This window comes from Lutjanus erythropterus, chromosome 4 (assembly GCF_056507025.1).
Source record: "Lutjanus erythropterus isolate fLutEry1 chromosome 4, fLutEry1.hap2, whole genome shotgun sequence".
NCBI classification, from domain to species: domain Eukaryota; kingdom Metazoa; phylum Chordata; class Actinopteri; order Lutjaniformes; family Lutjanidae; genus Lutjanus; species Lutjanus erythropterus.
The window spans coordinates 5,572,187-5,591,305 of record NC_139320.1 but is presented as its reverse complement, the minus strand read 5'-3'; the positions used below and the strand labels follow the sequence as shown (position 1 = coordinate 5,591,305).

The 19,119-nt window shown below is 37.3% G+C and overlaps 1 protein-coding gene across 1 annotated transcript; it reads right to left on the bottom strand.

Annotated features, from left to right (window-relative positions):
* Window positions 1–356: 356 nt before the first annotated feature.
* LOC146327389 (tyrosine kinase receptor Cad96Ca) lies at window positions 357–17,174 on the bottom strand. Its single transcript, XM_084716314.1, has 12 exons — window positions 16,957–17,174; window positions 16,617–16,698; window positions 16,439–16,532; window positions 13,751–13,961; window positions 13,248–13,386; window positions 8,629–8,727; window positions 8,330–8,490; window positions 7,200–7,337; window positions 4,617–4,728; window positions 3,380–3,479; window positions 2,258–2,357; window positions 357–1,067 (listed from the first exon to the last, which is right to left on the bottom strand). The coding sequence occupies exons 2-12, from the start codon at window positions 16,645–16,647 to the stop codon at window positions 954–956; spliced, it is 1,299 nt and encodes a 432-aa protein (XP_084572440.1). The 5' UTR covers window positions 16,648–16,698; window positions 16,957–17,174; the 3' UTR covers window positions 357–953.
* Between the last annotated feature and the right edge of the window lie 1,945 nt (window positions 17,175–19,119).

The following is a 19,119-nucleotide window of genomic DNA, read 5'->3' as shown; positions in this document are numbered from 1 at the left end:
TTTGAGAATATATGGATCATCTGTTAGATTTAACAGATGATCAACATGACTAGGTTCTGTGGAAAATGTAGTTTTCAATCTTTTTATTACTCTCTTCTTCTAAATACTTGTTATATTTTAGATCTATTGTAATTAAAAAAATACATATACACACATATGTTGTTAGATTACCTTTTGTTAAAATAGGAGGAGCAACCCTGTTTTGAGTTTGTGTCTGTTTTTCTGTTGCTGATTGTTTTGTTTCTTAGAACTGTAGCAACTACTGAATTGATAGCAACTGATGAACGATTGATCAGTTTGAGTTTTTATTTTTTTGTTTTTTGTTTTTTCAGAAAGTATAGGGAAAAAAAGCGCTGCTCTATATTAGGTTTGGGAACAAAAAGCAAAAAAATACACATTATTTTTACATGTTTTAATTAAGTTATCAAAAATAGATGGATGAAAATAAAAATCAATAAAATTAAAGGTCCAGTGTGTCAGATTTAGGGGGATCTATTGCAGAATATGGTAGCACTGGAATAATATTCATAAGCATGTTTTCATGTTTTCATTTCATATACAGTATATGAAAGTTTCACGGCCACTGTAGGTTCTCTTACATGCTTGAGGTGAGGCGAGCAGTATGCAGCTGGTTGAAATCTTTAACAACGCCACTAGATGCCACTAAATTCTACACACTGGTCCTTTAAAACAGAAACATAAAACATGACTAATTTACTCATTTACAGTCAAACAAGATCATATAAGCACCCTACATCATTTTTACCATCCATGTGACTTTACACTACTTTCTAGTAGTATTTTATTTTTCTCTGTTGAGTGTGAGATCATCTTACCGCTGTTTGAAACAACAGTTGAAATGATGCAGATAAATGTAACCTAAAAGGTTGAGTATTGTTTAAAAAAACATAAATGTCCATCATATTTCTTGGTCTGATGCCTTGGTTATTTATTTAGATGGAATTTGCCTCATCCACGGTAACACTAGCTGCTCGTAGACATTTAGCTTCATGGTATTCAGCATCTTCTTTACCCAAAAGCCTCGGACTCTCAACATCCACGTAATCCTGCAGAAGAAAGAGGACGAGACGTCCAAAATCAATATGGATGAGACCTCTTAGTAGGAAACACGGAACAGGTAACAGGAAAAGGAAACTAAAACAGGTTGGATACAGATGGTAAGTTACACGATGTCAAAATCAAAAACAAACATAAAATCATGAATAATTTCTTTTTACAGAGCAGAGGCCTGATTTTCTGCATACAGTTTGTTCCTTTTGGGGAGATGAATTCATTATTTGAATACATTGGAAACAACTTTTCAGAGGAATTTACAGAACAACAGTTGATTACAACTCCAGAATCTTTCAATTGAGGATATTCTACAAAATTACTGCCACTAAAAAAACAACTTAACACTGAATAATCATCCCTATGTCAAAGTATCTGTAATGACAAAAAGGAGGACCAGATGTATTTGTTTTTCTGTTGTCCAGATGTTGTAGGTTTCTGCACCAACATCCTAAATTGGCTCAGGCCTCTCAACATTTACTTTAAATTTACACCTTCAGTGATTTATACTGGGAGTTCTGGATAAAATAACTGCTGCAAACCATTACAGTGTAGTACAACATAATATGAAATGAGAAAAGATCTGCTTTAGTGAAGAGTGGGACTATATAAAACTAAAAATATTCTACGTTTTACCTCTCATATATGTATTTTAATCTCTATTTGTATTGGTTCTGTAAGGGACCCGTTATTTTTCTCTTGAGATGTATTGTAATGTTTTCATATTGTCGTGAGTGTATTTGTCAGTATTAATTAAATAACTTTAAAAAACAGAGGTCAAAAAAGCATTTACATAATCACAAGGACATTTTCATTTAAAAAAAACTATAACTATACTTTACTGTCTTTCCAATGGTAGTGACAAAACTGTGATGGAATATAAAAGCAGTTCATTTAAAATTACATTTTCTGTTCTAAATATAATCAAACTGCACTAAAATCACTTTTTCAATCAAATTTTACCTAAAAGCATCAGATCATATGGCTTTACATGGTAGCCTGACTTCAACTACATAAGTCTGGGACTATTTTTGGCACCATGAAGGTCACATGATGTTTGCTTTGTTCTGTTTTTTTTATTACAAATTATGACAATGAAAAGAATGATGAATAATCAATGAGATAAGCTTTAAAATATCAATGATTAAAAACCTCTTAGGTGCTGGTGTAGCCAGCTGTTCCTTACCGCATCGTTTTCAATGATGTTCTCCAGCATGTGGACGACGTCTGTGAACGAGGGTCTCAGAGTGTACGGCTCCAGCCAACAGTCTCGCATGATGTGAAGCCTGTGGGGTTCAGACAGTCAACAGAGGATTCATCATGTGATGAATGTTGGTATTTTATCATTTCATGGTACAGAAGGTGTGACAAAAACAGTGAACTGAATGAATCAGTTTGAAATGAATGAATATGAATGAATGAAAGTGCTCACGTTGTCAACTGATTAAAAAGAATGACATCACAACAGAGAGAGAAAGTGTGTAAGTATGACAGAAGTGTCAATGAGATATAAAAACTTTTTTGATCCTGAAGCCTCATGTTTCTCTATAATCCTGTGGTTTATCAGTGAAGTGTATGAACTAAACTGCAGACTGGAGTCATCTCCACACATCTGTAACTATGGAAACACATTTTTGCCAGTAAGGTGGGAAACAAAATCCTATCAGTCAGTGGTTCCCAAACTGGGGGGTGGGCCCCCCTAGGTGGGGCACAGAGCCAATTTAGGGAGGGCAGGGAAGAAACACAGAGTGAAACAAAGTTGAATGAATAGGATTCATGTAGGAGAAATAACCAAACATATATATTTCACTCAAATTCAACTTTTGAATCCTTTCTTATCAGTTACTTCCCCAAATATTGTTAATGATTGATAATAATTATGGGAGGGGGTAGCGTGAACTTTTTTCGGCTTCTGAAGGGGGGCATGCCAGAAAAAGTTTGGGAACCACTGCTCTAAGTCGTTACAATGATAACTTTGTCAAATTAATGTCTTGGAATCTCAAACTAATGATTTAGTGTTTCAAAATATTGATTATATATGTCAGAATAATGAGAAGCTTTCTTAAAATTACTTAAATACTCATTATTTTGAGAAACTAACTCAATATTTTAAGATAGGGGAGGCCGGGGGCAATGGTAACTTTTCTTCCTCACAGTCTACTTGAAATACACTAGTCATCTTTCTATATGAGAAACACACATATGTGCACTAATTGATAATAAAATTGAAATATTTTCACTAATAAGGACCAGACTATAATATTAAAGTCAGAGTGTTACCACTGCCCCCTTGTCAGTTTTCACTCACATCTCTGGTCTGCAACCTTCAGGGTTTGTGTTTTTATGGCCGATACAGATGTGGTACACCACTGCCTCGGATGTCTCCAGCTCTGGATATGGAAGTGTACCTGAAAAAGACAGCTGTTGCAGATGAGAAATATTCCAAAGTAAAACAAACCAAACTGACAGTTTGTACCCATCAAATCAACTCAAGGTCTTTAGTTACCTGCTGTCTTTTAAAAATGTTAATGTCATGTTTTTGTAAAAGTTCTGTAGGCATCATCACAATCACACATATTGTTATGTTTCATGAACAGATCAATATTCAGTGTCATTTCATTTGACCAGTGTTAAGTTTCCTGCAGGCTACACTCTTAGAAATAAAGGTGCTGACTAGAACCATAAAGGGTTCTTTGGCTTGTCCCCATAGGAGAACCCTTTTATAAAGGTTCCACTTGGAACTCTTTCAGAGAGTTCTACCTTGATTGTAAAGAGCAGAAAGAGCTACACTTAGAAGCATGTGAAAGGGTCCACCCAGAACCCCCTATGAGAGGTTCTACAGAGATATATGGTGTAATAGTTCCACCCAAAACCCTCTCTGGGGGTTCAGTCCAATACCTTTTCACTTTCTAAAGGTGCTTACAAGATCCCACCCAGAGGGTTCTACTGAGAAACATTTAATATTCCAAGGGTTTGATCTAGAACCCATCAAGGGGGTTCCACCAAGAAAATTTTTATACTTCAAGAGTTTATCTAGAACTCACAAAGGGGATTTTTCCGAGAACCTTTTCATATTCCAGGGGTTTTATCTAGAAGACACTCAGGGCATTCTACCAAGAACCCTTTATGGTCCAAATAGTTTATCTAGAACCCACCCAGGGGTTTCAACTGAAAAACATTTTTTAATATACCAAGGGTTTTATCTAGAACCCACCAAGCAGGTTCTGCCCTTTTAGAATACTTGAAGAACTCTTTCTTCCAAAACAGCTGTTTGGATGAAAGCTTATTCTTACAAAGAAACTTTGACAAACCCTGTCTACAAGAAAGCGTTCTTCAGAAGCAAATGGTTCTGGGTAGCACCTCAGCCCCTCACGAAGAACCCTTTTGGAACTCTTATTTCTAAAAGTGTAATGACAGCGTATAAAGGGTGATACAGAATGACATGTTTGTGACATGTTTCTTTTTAACACAAAGACGAGATGGCTTTGTATGCTGGTCTATCCTCAGACACATCTTATCAGTTCTAACTTGAGCCACCAACTCACCAAATGTCTGCATCTCCCACAGCACGATGCCAAACGCCCACACGTCTCCCTTGAAGCTGTAATAGTTGTTCTTGAAGTACTCGGGGGGGTACCAGCGCAGCGGCACACGCTGCTGTGTAACAGACAGACAATGGAAAATGTGATTTTACACTTGTTCTCACAGGTCATGTACCTGTGAGAACTGATAAGAGAAATTCAGACCAGCAAATAAAGTGTCTGATATTTTAAAACATTTGAGACGGTATCATTTTAGTGAATGAACAGGCTCACTGTGGAACTTATCAACAACCTCTGTGTTAATGATACTGACACTGTTGGTCTTTCTCACAATCCAGGCAACATCTCTCAGAAACTGTTGTTTCCTGTTGCAGAGGATGTTGCCAAACCCCCCTAAACTCACACACAAACTTTGAGTGGCAGAAGAAACCACGCTCACAAAGGTAGGACAGCGTGGTCAGTGAGGAAAGATGTGCGCTAAATGTCTGCATACGGCTGCTGAACGGCTAATGACAATGGATACACAACACTTATCACAGGTTACAAGTTCACACACACATTTTTACCAAGTGTGAAGTGTGTGTCACACATGATTATAAACCTTGTGTGTCATTTAAAGGGATCCAAGATCCATTTTGTGCATTTTTTTGCCTGAACAAACCTGCATGTGACATTTTGCTCCTATTATCCATTTTAATAAAGTTTTCAAAATGCACCACGCTACATTATGTCATGTTCATATTTCATAACTTTTATGTGTCTGCCACATCACACATTACTCACAACAATCAGCTGAATCAGCTGATTTGCACTATTCTCTATTTCAGGTCGTATAAACACGTTTACTAATATTTATACATATTCTATTACTCTATTGCTATATATTACCAGGGGTGGAAGTAATTAATACTCAAATTACTGTAATTAAGTAGTTTTTTGGGGTACTTGTACTTTTATGAGTACTTTTACTTGTACTTAAGTATTCATTATGCCATGTAATCTACTTAGTCACTTTCAAAATCATAGTTGAGTACTTAGTACAATTTGAATTAATATCCAGACCTTTTATCTGCATTTTTGTAGCCAATAAAATGATTTGATAGCAAAAAAAAACAAAACAATGAAAACCAGGACATATTGACGAAAAACAAAACAAAACAAAAAAAAAAAGAAAGTTAATGATTGATCTTTAATTGATTTTTCATTAAGAATTTAACCAGTTAAAAATGTATTCATGGATATTTAATCAATAGTTGTGACAGTAACTGCACCTCATCTAACTTTGTTTTGTCTGCTGGAGACATTTGCTGAATAAGGAAATAAAAACTTGAAATGAGAGAAAAAAGACAAAAAACAGCCAATCAAAATGAGGGGAAAAAACACTTGTTTTGTATCAAATCAATGATAAATGATTCATTGACTGTTAGTGTTTTAACTATTGGTAAAACAAAAACACACAAAATTTAGAGCCCCAGTCTGCAGAGGTGACTGTGACATCAGAGGTTAAAAGTAACTACTAGTAGTTTGTTTTTGTTTTGTTTTTTTTGACAAATACTTTGTACTTTTACTGGAGAATTTTTCTAACATTAGTACTTTTACTTGTAACTGAGTAATATTTTAGCAATGTAATAGTACTTGTACTTGAGTACAGATTTTCAATACTCTTTCCACAACTGTATATTACATATGCATATCATTATATACTGCATGTTATGTCCTTCTTATATATTTCATAAATGCATACAGTTAATGCCTAATGTGCTAATCATCCTGTGCATATACTGTGTATTATTATTATTATTATTTACTTATTAATTTTTTTCACTGTTTTCCTGCAATAGTATCTTCATACTTCTTCCTGTGAATCTTTGCTGCTTGTACTCTGTGCAGTCATCCATACACAAGGTAATATTATTTACATTTTTTTTCTCTTAATATAATGTTACACACCATATGTACTGTATTTACATATGTGTAATTATCCTGCACAATTATCAAATGTACATACTACATACATGTACAAGTGTTGTGCCGTATATGTGTAAGTATTGTTCTTTTAGGTTTAGCAGTTTAAATAGACCGCCGGATTGGAAGAGTGCGTTTGGTTTGTACTACTGACTGAAGCATGTTACATGTGATTGGTGGTGCAGCTCAAGTTGACTCCCTGAACGAGCTCACAGGCGGTGCCACATTTAGGTGTTTGAAAACACTGTACACACACGTATGAAAGAAGACAATAATTTATTGATGGTAAACATTAAGGGATTTTGTGAGCTGCCGAGTTAGGAGAAACTTTATAAACTTTGTGAAATGCTGTGTATGTACATTTTTACTGACATATAGAAGTGAGATCCAATCAAAAGTGGACATATGTTGTAAGTTACAGTTTTGACAAACTGGTACCTGCAGTCAAATGATTGTATCATGCTTCTTTATTTGGCTTGAAGGATATGACACCTTGACAACTTGCAAGAAAAGTGAAACCCCAACACCTGTACAACAGGAAGATTCACTGTGTGTGTGTGTGTGTGTGTGTGTGTGTGTGTGTGTGTGTGTGTGTGTGTGTGTGTGTTGATATAGTCTTACCCGTGGGTTCCTCCAACGGCTGCTGCGGCGGCTTGTCATGCGTGTCAAGTCTCGGGCCAGGCCGAACTCCGCCACCTTCACCTCCCAAGGAAACTTATTGACCATGACGTTCCTCAGAGCCAAGTCACAGTGCACGATCTGCAGGGAAGAGCACTGCTCAGCCTGTGTGTGTGTGTGTGTGTGTGTGTGTGATTCTTAATATATGTAATGCATGCCCTACATCAGACATCAGAGGTGGCAAAGGTACACAGTACAGACTCTGCAAAGCTAACTGAACGTTACGTTTGTTTTTGTCATTATGTTGTTTTCATCTTGTTAGTTCTTCTTATGTCTTTCTTGTCTTGGTATGTGTTTTTTTAATCTTGTTAGGTTGTTTTCATCTTTGTATGTCTTTTATGTTGTTCTCGTCCTCTTAGGCCTTATTATGTCGTTTTTGTCTTCTTACGTTTTTTTGTCTTTTTCATCTTGTTACGTTATTTATGTATTTTTTGTCTCATTATCTCATTACGTTGTTTTCGTCCTGTTACATTTTGTTTCATTGCTTTCATCTGGTTAAATTATTTTTCGTCTTGTTGTTGTTTTTGTTGTTTTCATCTTTTTCGTTTGTCTTGTTCTATCTTGTTTTATTTGGTATGTTGTTTTTGTCTTGTTACATCATTTTTGTCTTGTTATGTTGTTTTAGTCTTGTTATGTCTTGTTACATCTTGTCATATCTTATGTTGTTGTTATCTTGTTTCATCTTCTTATGTTTGTTTATGTTGTCCTTGATATACAGTGATGAATACACTAAGGAATGATCTTTTCTGTGTTATTGTCCTGTCCATTTAGGTTGAAATCAGTCTTGATGTTGGAAAGGTGGTTATGTCAAATAAAAATAATTTAAATAATTCTCCTCAAAAGCAATAAAAATAAAGTACATAGCCTGTTTGAAAATATGAGGAGCAGAAAATACAGATATTTGTGTTAAAACGCAGGGAGAAAAAGTAAAAGTAAAAAAAAAAATAGATACTCAAGTAATGTTCAGATATGTCAAAACAGTAACAAACTACTTAGTTACCTCCCACCTAACATTAAATCATTATTCATCCACATATGTCTGAGTATTTCATTGTAACCAGCTGTGTTTTTACCATTTTGGAGCGCAGGTGCTGCATGGCCAGAGCGATGTGGTAGGAGGCGATGGTGAGGAGGCTCTGCAGCTCAGGGTCTGCACTCAGGTGGGCTCTGTTGGTCTGCAGGAAGGTCCTCAGAGTGCCGTAGCTCACGTACTCCATGATCAGGATGTAAGGCTCTGCACACATGACAACACAGAGAGAAAATGAGGGATTTCATTTATCCTCATATATTAGCTTTCAAGCAGCAGCTCTGCAGAACAGAACAGTGGTTTCATTCTTGCAGAGGAATAACCGTCTGTATGAATGTCTCTCACCCTCAGCTGTGTTCCAGTCCAGTAACTGGAGGATGTTTTTGTGGTGCACCAGTTTCCTCATGATGGAAACCTCCGTGTCCACATGCTTGGGACGGACACCTCGAGAAAAATGAAAGAAAAATCAAACCAGAGCTCTGTCACAGAACTTAAAAACATCTAAGAAGCAGAGTTAGTATTATTTCATATTTTTCCTGTTTTTTTTTAATTATTATTTCATTTTTAATCGATTAATCTCTTATGAATCAACATTTTAATTAATTTTCAGCTATTTTGATAATCATTTAATTGGTCTAGGTATTTTTTTTAAAGAAATGAAAGTGAAAATTCTCTCTGACTTCAGCTTTTCAGATGTGAATATTTTTTGGTTTCTTTACTCACTGCATATCCTTAACCCTGGGCTAAGATTTAACCTTAGGCTAACCAAGCCCCTTTTCACATACATATTGTTAAGCCAGGGTTAAGCTAAGCACAGTCTTATATGATTCACACTGCACCTCTGAAGTACAGGTCTGCACCAACTGATGGGAACATTTCAGAACGTTCTGTCACTACTCTGCTCTTTCAGCTCAATTTCACACTGGCACTTTTTAATCCTGGGTTTAGGTGTTTTTCAGGGGACACTCCCACAAACTCAGGGCTAACTCTGAACAGGGCCAGCAAGTAAAGTCGGGTTAGCCCACTTTGAAGTGTTCCAGGATTGTGTCAGTGTGGAAACCTTCTTATCCTGGGGCTGAGTGCAGCATGACAGTAAACTGAATATCTTTGGGTTGTGGACAGAACAAGACATTTGAGGACGTCATCTTGGACTGATTTTTCTGACATTTTATTGACTAAACAACTAATTGATTAATTGACAAAATTATTTACAGATTAATAGAAAACAATCGTCACAGGAAGGACACCATGACTCCACATGTTTGGACCTATTTTTCAAGTGATTGTGACAGGATGAACTAATCAATTATTTGTTTTGAGTTTTCTTTTTAATTAAAAATGTCCCAATTGTCTGATTTCAGCCTCTGAGATATGAATAGTTTATTTCCTCCTCTCTGACAGAAAACTTTTCTTTGGGTTGTGGACAAAATAAAACATTGGAGGATGACAGAACACTGATCAACATTTTTAACCATTTTCAACTAATCTATTCATCAAGAAAATAATCGATAGATGGTTACAACATTATGGCTTCTAATCTAAACTCTCACTTCTGCAACCTCACTGTTGAGCTTTACAATGTTCTGTTCATGTACACTGATGTTTCTAGATAATCAGTGGATATGCAGTTGCATATTTTGATTTAAAAACAAAAGAAACTTGTTGGTATCTTGCAGTTGGTTTTGGTTTTATGTGTCCGAGTTTTGAGCAATCTACCTCATATGACAGATACTGAAACCACTTTCTACTGAGCACATAGTCCTTATGAAAATGGTTTACAGCGTGATCATGTAACAGGCTTTTAATGCTTTGAGCACCACAAATGAAACTGATGTCACTTCCATTATACTGGATAGTCAGAGGTGCATACTGCTACCCTCAGCATTTGAATTTTTAGTTTGGTAAACTGACCCTAAACTATAAGATAAGGTGTCAAACTCAAGACAATACAGAGAACATCTCTGAAGTTTCAAGGTTATTCTTCATTTTGTGGACACATTTGAACAATAAAAAGCCACAGCACTAGCTCAGCACAGAGGAGATAAGCTGTTTATAGATTCATAGTTTCCTTCACACTTTCTTACTGCAGCATTGTACCCTAAACAGTGGTATTTTTATTTATTTGACTTTAAGCCAGTGTTGTGTTGCCATTCGGGGCTACTGTTAACCTTAAGGGCAGCGGAAATAAACTGTGACAAAACACTGACACATCATCACATTTGAAACTAACAGCTGCCTGTTTACACACAGTACAACATTCACTTTCCTTTCAGCTCTGGTTTTCTCCACCAACTCCTGAGAAAAGCTTTTGTTTCTTAAGCAGCTAAATACTTCCTGCTCATCAGCGAGTCACTAACTTTTTAATTGTCTGCTGTTTGGAGCTGGGCAGGTTGTTTACATGGTTCTTTGTCTTTCTTACTAAAAACAGCTGCTGATTTGTGCTGGACATCATGCTCATAATAGTAACAACAATAACAACAATAACAATATTATTAATAGTAATGCTAATAATGTTAAAGTTTTTCAGGAATATTGTCATGATAATATTAAATATGCAAAAAGGATGTGGAAGGATACAAAGTATGTGCCATGGATCAATCCAGTGTAGTGTTTCCATTCATTTGCAGGCGCCATGCCAGCATTATGACGGCCCATTAGTCTGAAACCTCAATAGTCTCAAAATTGTCCCATTGGACCAAAAGTCCATTTGTCCCACAGCATGTTATCCTAAAAACTAGAAAATTTTGAGTGCACCTGATGCTTGCTGCCGACTAGTATCCCCACCATAATGCCACTAATAAGTAAACACAAATAGCAATAGCTCTATAATTGTGTGTGTGTGTGTGTGTGTGTGTCTCTGTGTATGTGCATGTGCTATCATGTGTGTTTGTATGTATATGGGTGAGAGTGTATGTCAGTAAAAGTCTCCTTACAGATACAAAGAGCAGGTTTTGTGTGTGTGTATATGAGAAGTTGTGTGAGTAAGCAGGACAGAAAAACAATATGGCTGACATTAAAAATGTTAGTAGGCAGCCATGAATATTAGACTTAGAGGTAGGTAATTAAGCCAATCACAATCAGCCTTGTCAATTTCTGCCCAGCAACTGTGAGTGGACATGTATCCACTGTGTAGGCAAGATGGACATTTCATGAATGAATGAATGAATTTAACATTAACCAGCTCAAATATATATATATTAATAGTTAAAAAAAAGACTGTAGTCTAAAATGTGCAAATTGGACACAGACACAGAAAGACACAGACAGACACAGACAGAGACAGACAGACAGACAGGCAGTGTTTTTAAACTGTTAATAATGCCACACTTTGAGCTGCTTCAGGTGTAATTCTCTCTGTATGAGGTTTTAACTGTCAAAAAACAGCTTTAGAACAATCCACCAATCAGAAGACAGGACTGGCCTCAGGTTGGTGAAATTGGCCAATCGCCTGTATGTTACAGCACAGAGACATTTGAATACTGAAAGGACCGAAAGAAAGAAGAATTTAACCTGAAGCAGAGCAAGGTTTGAATTTATGAACAGTTGAAATAGACCACAGTCTAAAATGTCAAAACTGGACAAAGAAAGACAAAGACGGACAGAAACAGACAGATTGGCAGAGTGACAGAGAGAGACAGACAGACAGACTGTTAATAATTTCAAACCTTGAGCTGCTTCAGGTGTAATTGTCTCTGTATGAGGTTTTAACTGCTAAGAATTCAGGTTGGTGAAATTGGCCAATCACCTGTGAGCAACGGCACATTCAATTTTAAATACTCCAAAAAGAGGCAAAAGTTGAAACAATGTACTTCTCAAATTACAGCTGTTTAATGAAACACCGTAATTGCTACAGCTAAAAACCACATATGGTGAGAGAGAGGACGGGTTGCTGAATGTGATGGTGCAAATTTTATTTCTGTGGTGTGAAAAATGTGGCCACGTCCGCGATGGAAAAAACTGGGATCATCTGCTTTCTTCCAGAAATGTTGGCTGTTGCTTAACATGGGAGTGAATGGGGCAGTTGGTTGGACTTGTTGTCCTTTTAGACCACGGCCAGCCAAAACCATGTGTCCGTTTGCTTCAGTGGTCACACCTTTACAACTGGCATGACTTTTCCTACAATCTGATGTACAATTTGTGTATGTAGAGTGAACACTGTGGCCGTGGCTGCGAATTTAAGAGAAAATTTTCTAGGTGCCACATATGTATGTTTGCTATATAACCACTAGGCTCATGTTATTTGTTGCTTTGTTTCTATGTTATTTGTTTTATTCTACTTATTTGTCCTTAAGTGTGTAAACAACTCAAATAGGATTAGACAAAAGACCAACACAAAAGTAGTCTTCACTTGTTCAGTAATTGTCTTTGCACATTAAATTAAAAAAAAGAAAGTTTCTAGATGATCTTACAGCTCCTCTACATTTTAGTGATGACATCACCCACTTTACTGCACGCAATACACACCCATTATAAAGTCTGAAACAGACTGTGATTTCGTTAAAGCTGTTTGTAGTTATGAAAACGCTGTTTACTGTGAATAAAGGCCACAGTCCGGTGAACCGCTCAAACTTTTTCGAAAGGAGGAGGGGGGGGGTGACACGCAGCAAATGTGCCGCAGGCAGGAATAGTTTTTTTTCTGGGTGGGTGGGTTCTTGTTGGAGCCCCTAGAGGGTGGAAAGATTCTGGATAAAACCTCCAGAGAGGGTTCTGGGTAGAGCCATTACACTGGGAAAATCTCCTATGAGACCTACAGAGAACAAATAGTTCTAGGTATAACAATTTATGCTGCGTTTTGGGTAGTACCCTCTGAAAGGATTCAATGTGGAACCTTTATGAAAAGTTCACTGATAGCCACATAAATCATGCACTTTGTCTTTTACCTCAATAACTGATCAGTTAATTCTGCCTCCTGGGCTGAAATGCCTTCAGGTCTAAACCTCCAGAGACATACAGTATGTCCATACCTTCCTTGCTGATCTTGCAGGTGAACATGTTGTGGCCTTTACACGTCCCCCTGGTCATTCTGGCCTGGTAGAAGACGCCCTCCTTCCCGGCTTTGATCAGCTGCAGCAGGTTCAGGTCTGACTTGGTAAAACGAGGACCCTTAAACAAAATAATGCCATAAGAGGAGACTTAGCAGCATCAAAGTAGAGCAGAACAGCAGTGAGTTCAAACCAACACTGTCTACATTAAAGTCACAGACTCTTTTTTGTTTACCAAACTGTCTGATTTTTTGTTCTATCTTGGGACGCAGTGATAATGATTTGGCACAACAGAGACGTGACCATCACTGACAAACCACACTGGTGAGATGACACAGATAGAAGACAAGTCACGTGAATGGTTCATATTCTATCTTGCATGTGAGATTTCCTCCGCCGTGTGTTCAGCTGACTGCTGACGGAAATCGAGCACCCGTAAAACAGGTCAAATATCAGACAGCGTGACACATTTCTGTCGATGGTACCTGCTGCAGGCCCTTCCACAGCCTCCTGGAGGAGGACCTGACCGTGCAGCTCGGCTGAAGGGGAGGTTGGGAAGGAGGCGCCTCCTCCTCCTCCTCCACCACTGCTGGGAGCGGCCTCACAGGTATGGTGGGAGCTCCGGGCCGAGAAACACCATCCAGCAGAAAGTTGCTCCCCCGCAGCTCCTGAATGGTCCGGACCACAAAACGATACCTGCAAGAAAAAGTTAAATTGTAAAACGCATGACACAGCACATGACTGCAAGGAGAAAGATTCCAGCAAAAGCTCAAAGCAGCTGTAAGACGCAGAGCAAAATATAAAATAGAAAAAACAGTGGTTCCAGTGACTTTGGCAAAAAAAAAAAAAAACGTGGAAAAGAATAAAGGTTATTTTTTGTTGTGTGTTGTAGGTCTATGAAAAGGTTGAGACAACTCTAATTTCAAAGAAACACACAGAAATAGATTTTTGAGTTTTGAGCCCTAACAACTACTATTTTACTAAGATAGTTTACTGCTCTACTTTGGATAAACTTAAATCTGTTTTTTGAAAGCCCAAAAAATGTATTTAAAAAAATTACATAATAAATTCAACCAAGTGAAAGTGAATGATGGTTAAAATTTTAAGATTTTCAGATATAACCATTTCATTTTCAGACACCAAAGTGCTGACAAATCAGGTTCACAGCTCACAGCTATGACCAGTTTTTGAAATAATTTTTTTGACTAACTAAAACTGAAAGATTTAAGTTTATCTAAATTATCCCAACTAAAGATTATAGGTTGACAAAACTTTTTACTGTTTATTTCAAAACGTAAGAGTTTGAGTTGGGCTCAAAACTCAAAAATCAATTGCAATATGTTGCCCTGAAATTTTGAACTGTCTCAGCTATTTTTTTTTTTACAGTGTAACATGATCTTTTACATTTGCCAAAATATGTAAAAATATGTAACCTATATATCAAATTGCCCAAAAAAGGTCTTTTGATCATAAAGGTTGCAGAACCCTGATATAGGCTATTTCACAATACAATAAACAGGAATACAATAAATATATTTCTGAGTGAAAATAGACTATACAGCCATCCTAGCAGCTCAGCACACTGTACTGTGAGCAGGGGCAGATTTAGTCATTTTGGGGCTGAGACAAACACAGGCATGGGGCCCTTCACATCCTTTGTTCTTCTCCCTTTTCAATCTTTGAATAAATAATGAAAAATAACTGATAGAAAATGAAGTTCTCTTTATGTAGGGATGTGGAGGATGAATTGAGGTGTCGCATAGTGTCAGGTTCTTAAGTCTGGCGCAGACACTTGTGTATCTCTTTCCAGAAGGCAGCAGGGAGATGAGGCTGTGGTCACGGTGAATATGGAAGATTATGGAATAGTCCAAGTTAGTGGGGAGACCCTGAGATACTCACGAATTAACACATTCAGATGTCATTTTAGTCTATAGATTCTGAGAAAGACAAAAGTTTAAAAAAGACAAAAACAGAAGTTTATGAGGCGTTTTATGGGGCCCCTGGTGATTTGGGGCCCATCTGAGTTTTGTGCATTAGCATGCTAACTAATGCTAACTTTCACTCAAAATACAGCTGAGGCAGGTGGGAGTCTTATGGCAGTTAAATTTTGACCTGATCATGGTGAAAGATGAGAATTCATCCTGAGATGTCTGTTCTAAATTTCACTGCAGTCCATCCAGTAATTTTCAAGACACTCATCTCAAAACTAAAACTTCCAACCTGCTGGTAACATGGACGATTATGAGGGAACTGTCACCTGGGCACGGACCTGTAGTCGTTTTTGAATATCTCTGTACTTGTTTTTGTGGTTCTTTGAGTTAAAATGAGTAGTACTATTAGTAGAACTTTCATTATTGCTCCCAGACATAAAAAAAAATCTGAGGAGAAAGGGTTGTTATAATAATAATTATTATTGTTATTATTATTATTATTGAATTTCTGCTAAAGTACATGGTACACAGCATTTTCACAGTCAGCATTTGGATTTGGCAGGAAAAACCACAAGTGTAACTAAATACATGAATAATAAATAAATGAAAACAGATATTATTAAAGCTGTTAGCCTGCCTGTGATGTGCTATGATGCTGTGGGTCAGTTCTATTATTGTGAAAGCTAAAGCCATCAGTTCTCCTATTGTTACCTGGAATACATGATAAGATATCTACAAGTGCTAATTCATGATGATAAACCTTGCATTTTATTAGAGATAATAAGTAACTAAGTACAGTAGATTTTAAGTAGAGCATTTCTTTTTCTGACAACTTTTTGCCTTTTACTCCGCACATTTTCAAGACAGGCTTGTCACTTTAGTTGTACAAACGAAAACAACTTAAAAAGGCCTGACGAGACTAAAATGACGTGAGATGAAAACTATGTAAAGACACGAGTCAAAAACAACGTGAAAGGTGTAACAAGATGTAACAAAACTAAAATGATGCACAAAGATCAAGAACAAGATGAAAATAGTGTGACAAGATGGAAATGACGTAACACTACATAAGATGAAAATAACATAAAAGACGTAACAAGATGAAAACAGTGTAAAAAAAGACAAAACAAGTCAAAAACTTCTACTTGGAGTACAGAATGTGTGTACTTTTGCCAACTCTACATTTTATATACAAATCTTGAACAATTCAAATGACACAGAGGACATCTGAGCCTCTCTTACTTTCTGAGACACATGACCCCCAGCAGGATAAACACCAAGACGGTGAAGGAGAGGACCCCGATGAGGACGTAGGTGAGCCAGTTCAGGGGCTGATCTGAAAGAGCCACCGAGACCAGAACAGTTAAAAACGACACGCCCCCACAACCTGTCAGTGAAAACAACTGGACGCAAATCTCACCTGAACATGAATTGGTGGTATTATCAGCCATTGTGTCATCTGCTCAAAAAGGGCGAGGCTGGTCAAAGAACATCACCTCTGTCTGGAGGGGGACAGAGCAGCATTCAAAATGACACAAGTGGTACAAAGAAAGGCAGAGCAGGTAATGATGTTTCATCACAAATCAAACAAACGAGACGGTTACACAAGGAGGAAAAAAATAATGTGTAGTTGTAAGAAGAGCTACGCCGGTCTCATCCTGTCAAACCTGAAGCCCAAAATAGTAAGAACGCACAGGAAGAGACACATTGCGCTCATACATTCACATGAAATGCTGTGTTACAACAGAGAACAGCCTCACCTGTGTTTTCTGATGAACAGCAGGTTGATAAAGTCCATCCTGCGCTGACTGATGCTGATCAGAAAGCAGCCGGGGCAGAGTTTCAGGCTGTCTGTGCGGCTCCGTTCTGTTTGGAGCCGCGCTGAAACACTGTCAAGACTTGAAGCATGTGTGGTGGAAACCTCGGGTCTGTCTGTTGTCACCAGCAGGAGCTCTTCATTGTGTGTCGACCACAACATAAGCAGAGGAAATGAACAGGAGCAGCAGGTGGTTTGAGCTGCACGACACTCTGCTTCACAACCTACCTAATGTTCTGCTCGAGTGTCTGCAGACTGAACACTAAACTACGGTCATATTAACATCTAAACCTAACTTCAGCAATCTGTTAGTGGAGGCTAAAACTTTTTGGAGAAGCTTGCATGCCAGTGTAAATTTAGATATTTTATGACTGATTATTACTGATGCATTATCAGGGCTGTAGGTGGGTGAGGTGGAGCTAATTTTACCTGCTTTGTGAACTATTGGGTGGTTTTAACATGGAAGCCCATTATCCAGTGTGAGGAAAAAGAAGATCCTGTAAGTTGTTTTAATGAGAAAGTTTCTCATTATTTTGAGACAAAAATTCACCAAAACTAAGCCACTATTTTGAAATTCTACGTCATTATTTTAGGGAAAAAAGTGATTATTTTAAAATCCTCACAGTGACACAGTTACTCAAAGTCATTATTATAAAAATACTAAGTCATTATCTTGAGATACTAAGTCACTATTTTGAAATACCAAGACATTATTTTGAAATACTAAGTCACTATCTATTTTGAAACACTAAACCATAATTTTGAAATATTAAGCCATTATTTTGAAATACGGTGTCACTATTTTGAGATATAAACTTATGTTAAAATACTCATCATCTTGAAACACCAAGTTATTATTAGAAAAATACTAAGTCACTATTTTAAAATATCAAAATAATGGCTTGGTATTTAAAAACAGTGAAGTCACTATTCTGAGATATAAAATGATTATTTCAAGAAAGTTTCTCATTACAATGAAATACAGACTCTTTTTGTTTCATCACTGGCAGGATTAGGCTTCTATAGTTTAATTAACTGTGTAACAATGCATTACATTTATGATTTACATATTCATAGAATTGTAAAATGTTGATCTGTAGCCTAAGATGTCACATAAATATAGGCTGATGAAATAAAACACAATATTTGCCTCTGGTTCACAGTTTCTGTTCAGAGTCCAGTAGTTGAGTAAAAGAACTGACTACAGTTGGTGATGTAAAGTTGAGCGCGACAGCTGATTGGTGAGTTGAAATCAGAGGTGCCTGCAGCATCCGGACCATCCGCCAACAGATATTCTTGTACTGGTTATAAGAGCCATCATCAGCCTCTGGGGACGAATTCTTGTAAGTCGCTTGGAGGCCTAAAACGTGTGAACATGTCAGTCAGGATTAGATAAGAGCAGAAGAAGAAAAGCCCCGTCTCATGGTGCGTGGGATAGAAATATCTGCTGCAGACTTTACTTGGGGGAAGTTTGTGCAGAGACCCTGCATGTGGTTAACTCCTTCATCTGCAGGCTCACTGCAGCCACAGTACACGATGCTTCACAACAAAGGAAGGAGGATGACGGGTCAAGTTATTTTAAAGTCTGCTGCTGTGCTTACAGCTCTGTAAAGCCACAACAGAGCTTTGAGTTAAATGCTCTTAATGTGGAAACATGCTCGTGATTATAATATTAACATGTTGGTGTTCAGCAGTAACAATGTTTGACATGTTCACTATCTGAGTTTAGCCTGTCAATCAGAGGCGTGTTAAAGGTGGGATGAATGATTCTGGCTAAAGATTGTTGATATTTAAACCACCAAAGAAATACACCCCTCTCTACAGCAGGGCTGCAATTTACATTTATTTTCATTGATTGATTAATCTGTCAAGCCTTTTCTCAATTCATAAATTAATGAATCCTGTCACAATCTTGTCACTTGAAAAGCAGACGTGGAGCACACGGACCACATGTTTTGAGCTATTTTTCCAGATTTATTCATTGATTATTCATTTTTTAAATGAAAAAAGTCAAAATGTTATGATTTTAGCATCATTTATGTGAATATTTTCTGGTTTCTTTACTTCTGTCTGACAGTAAATGAATATTTCTGAGTTGTGGACAAAA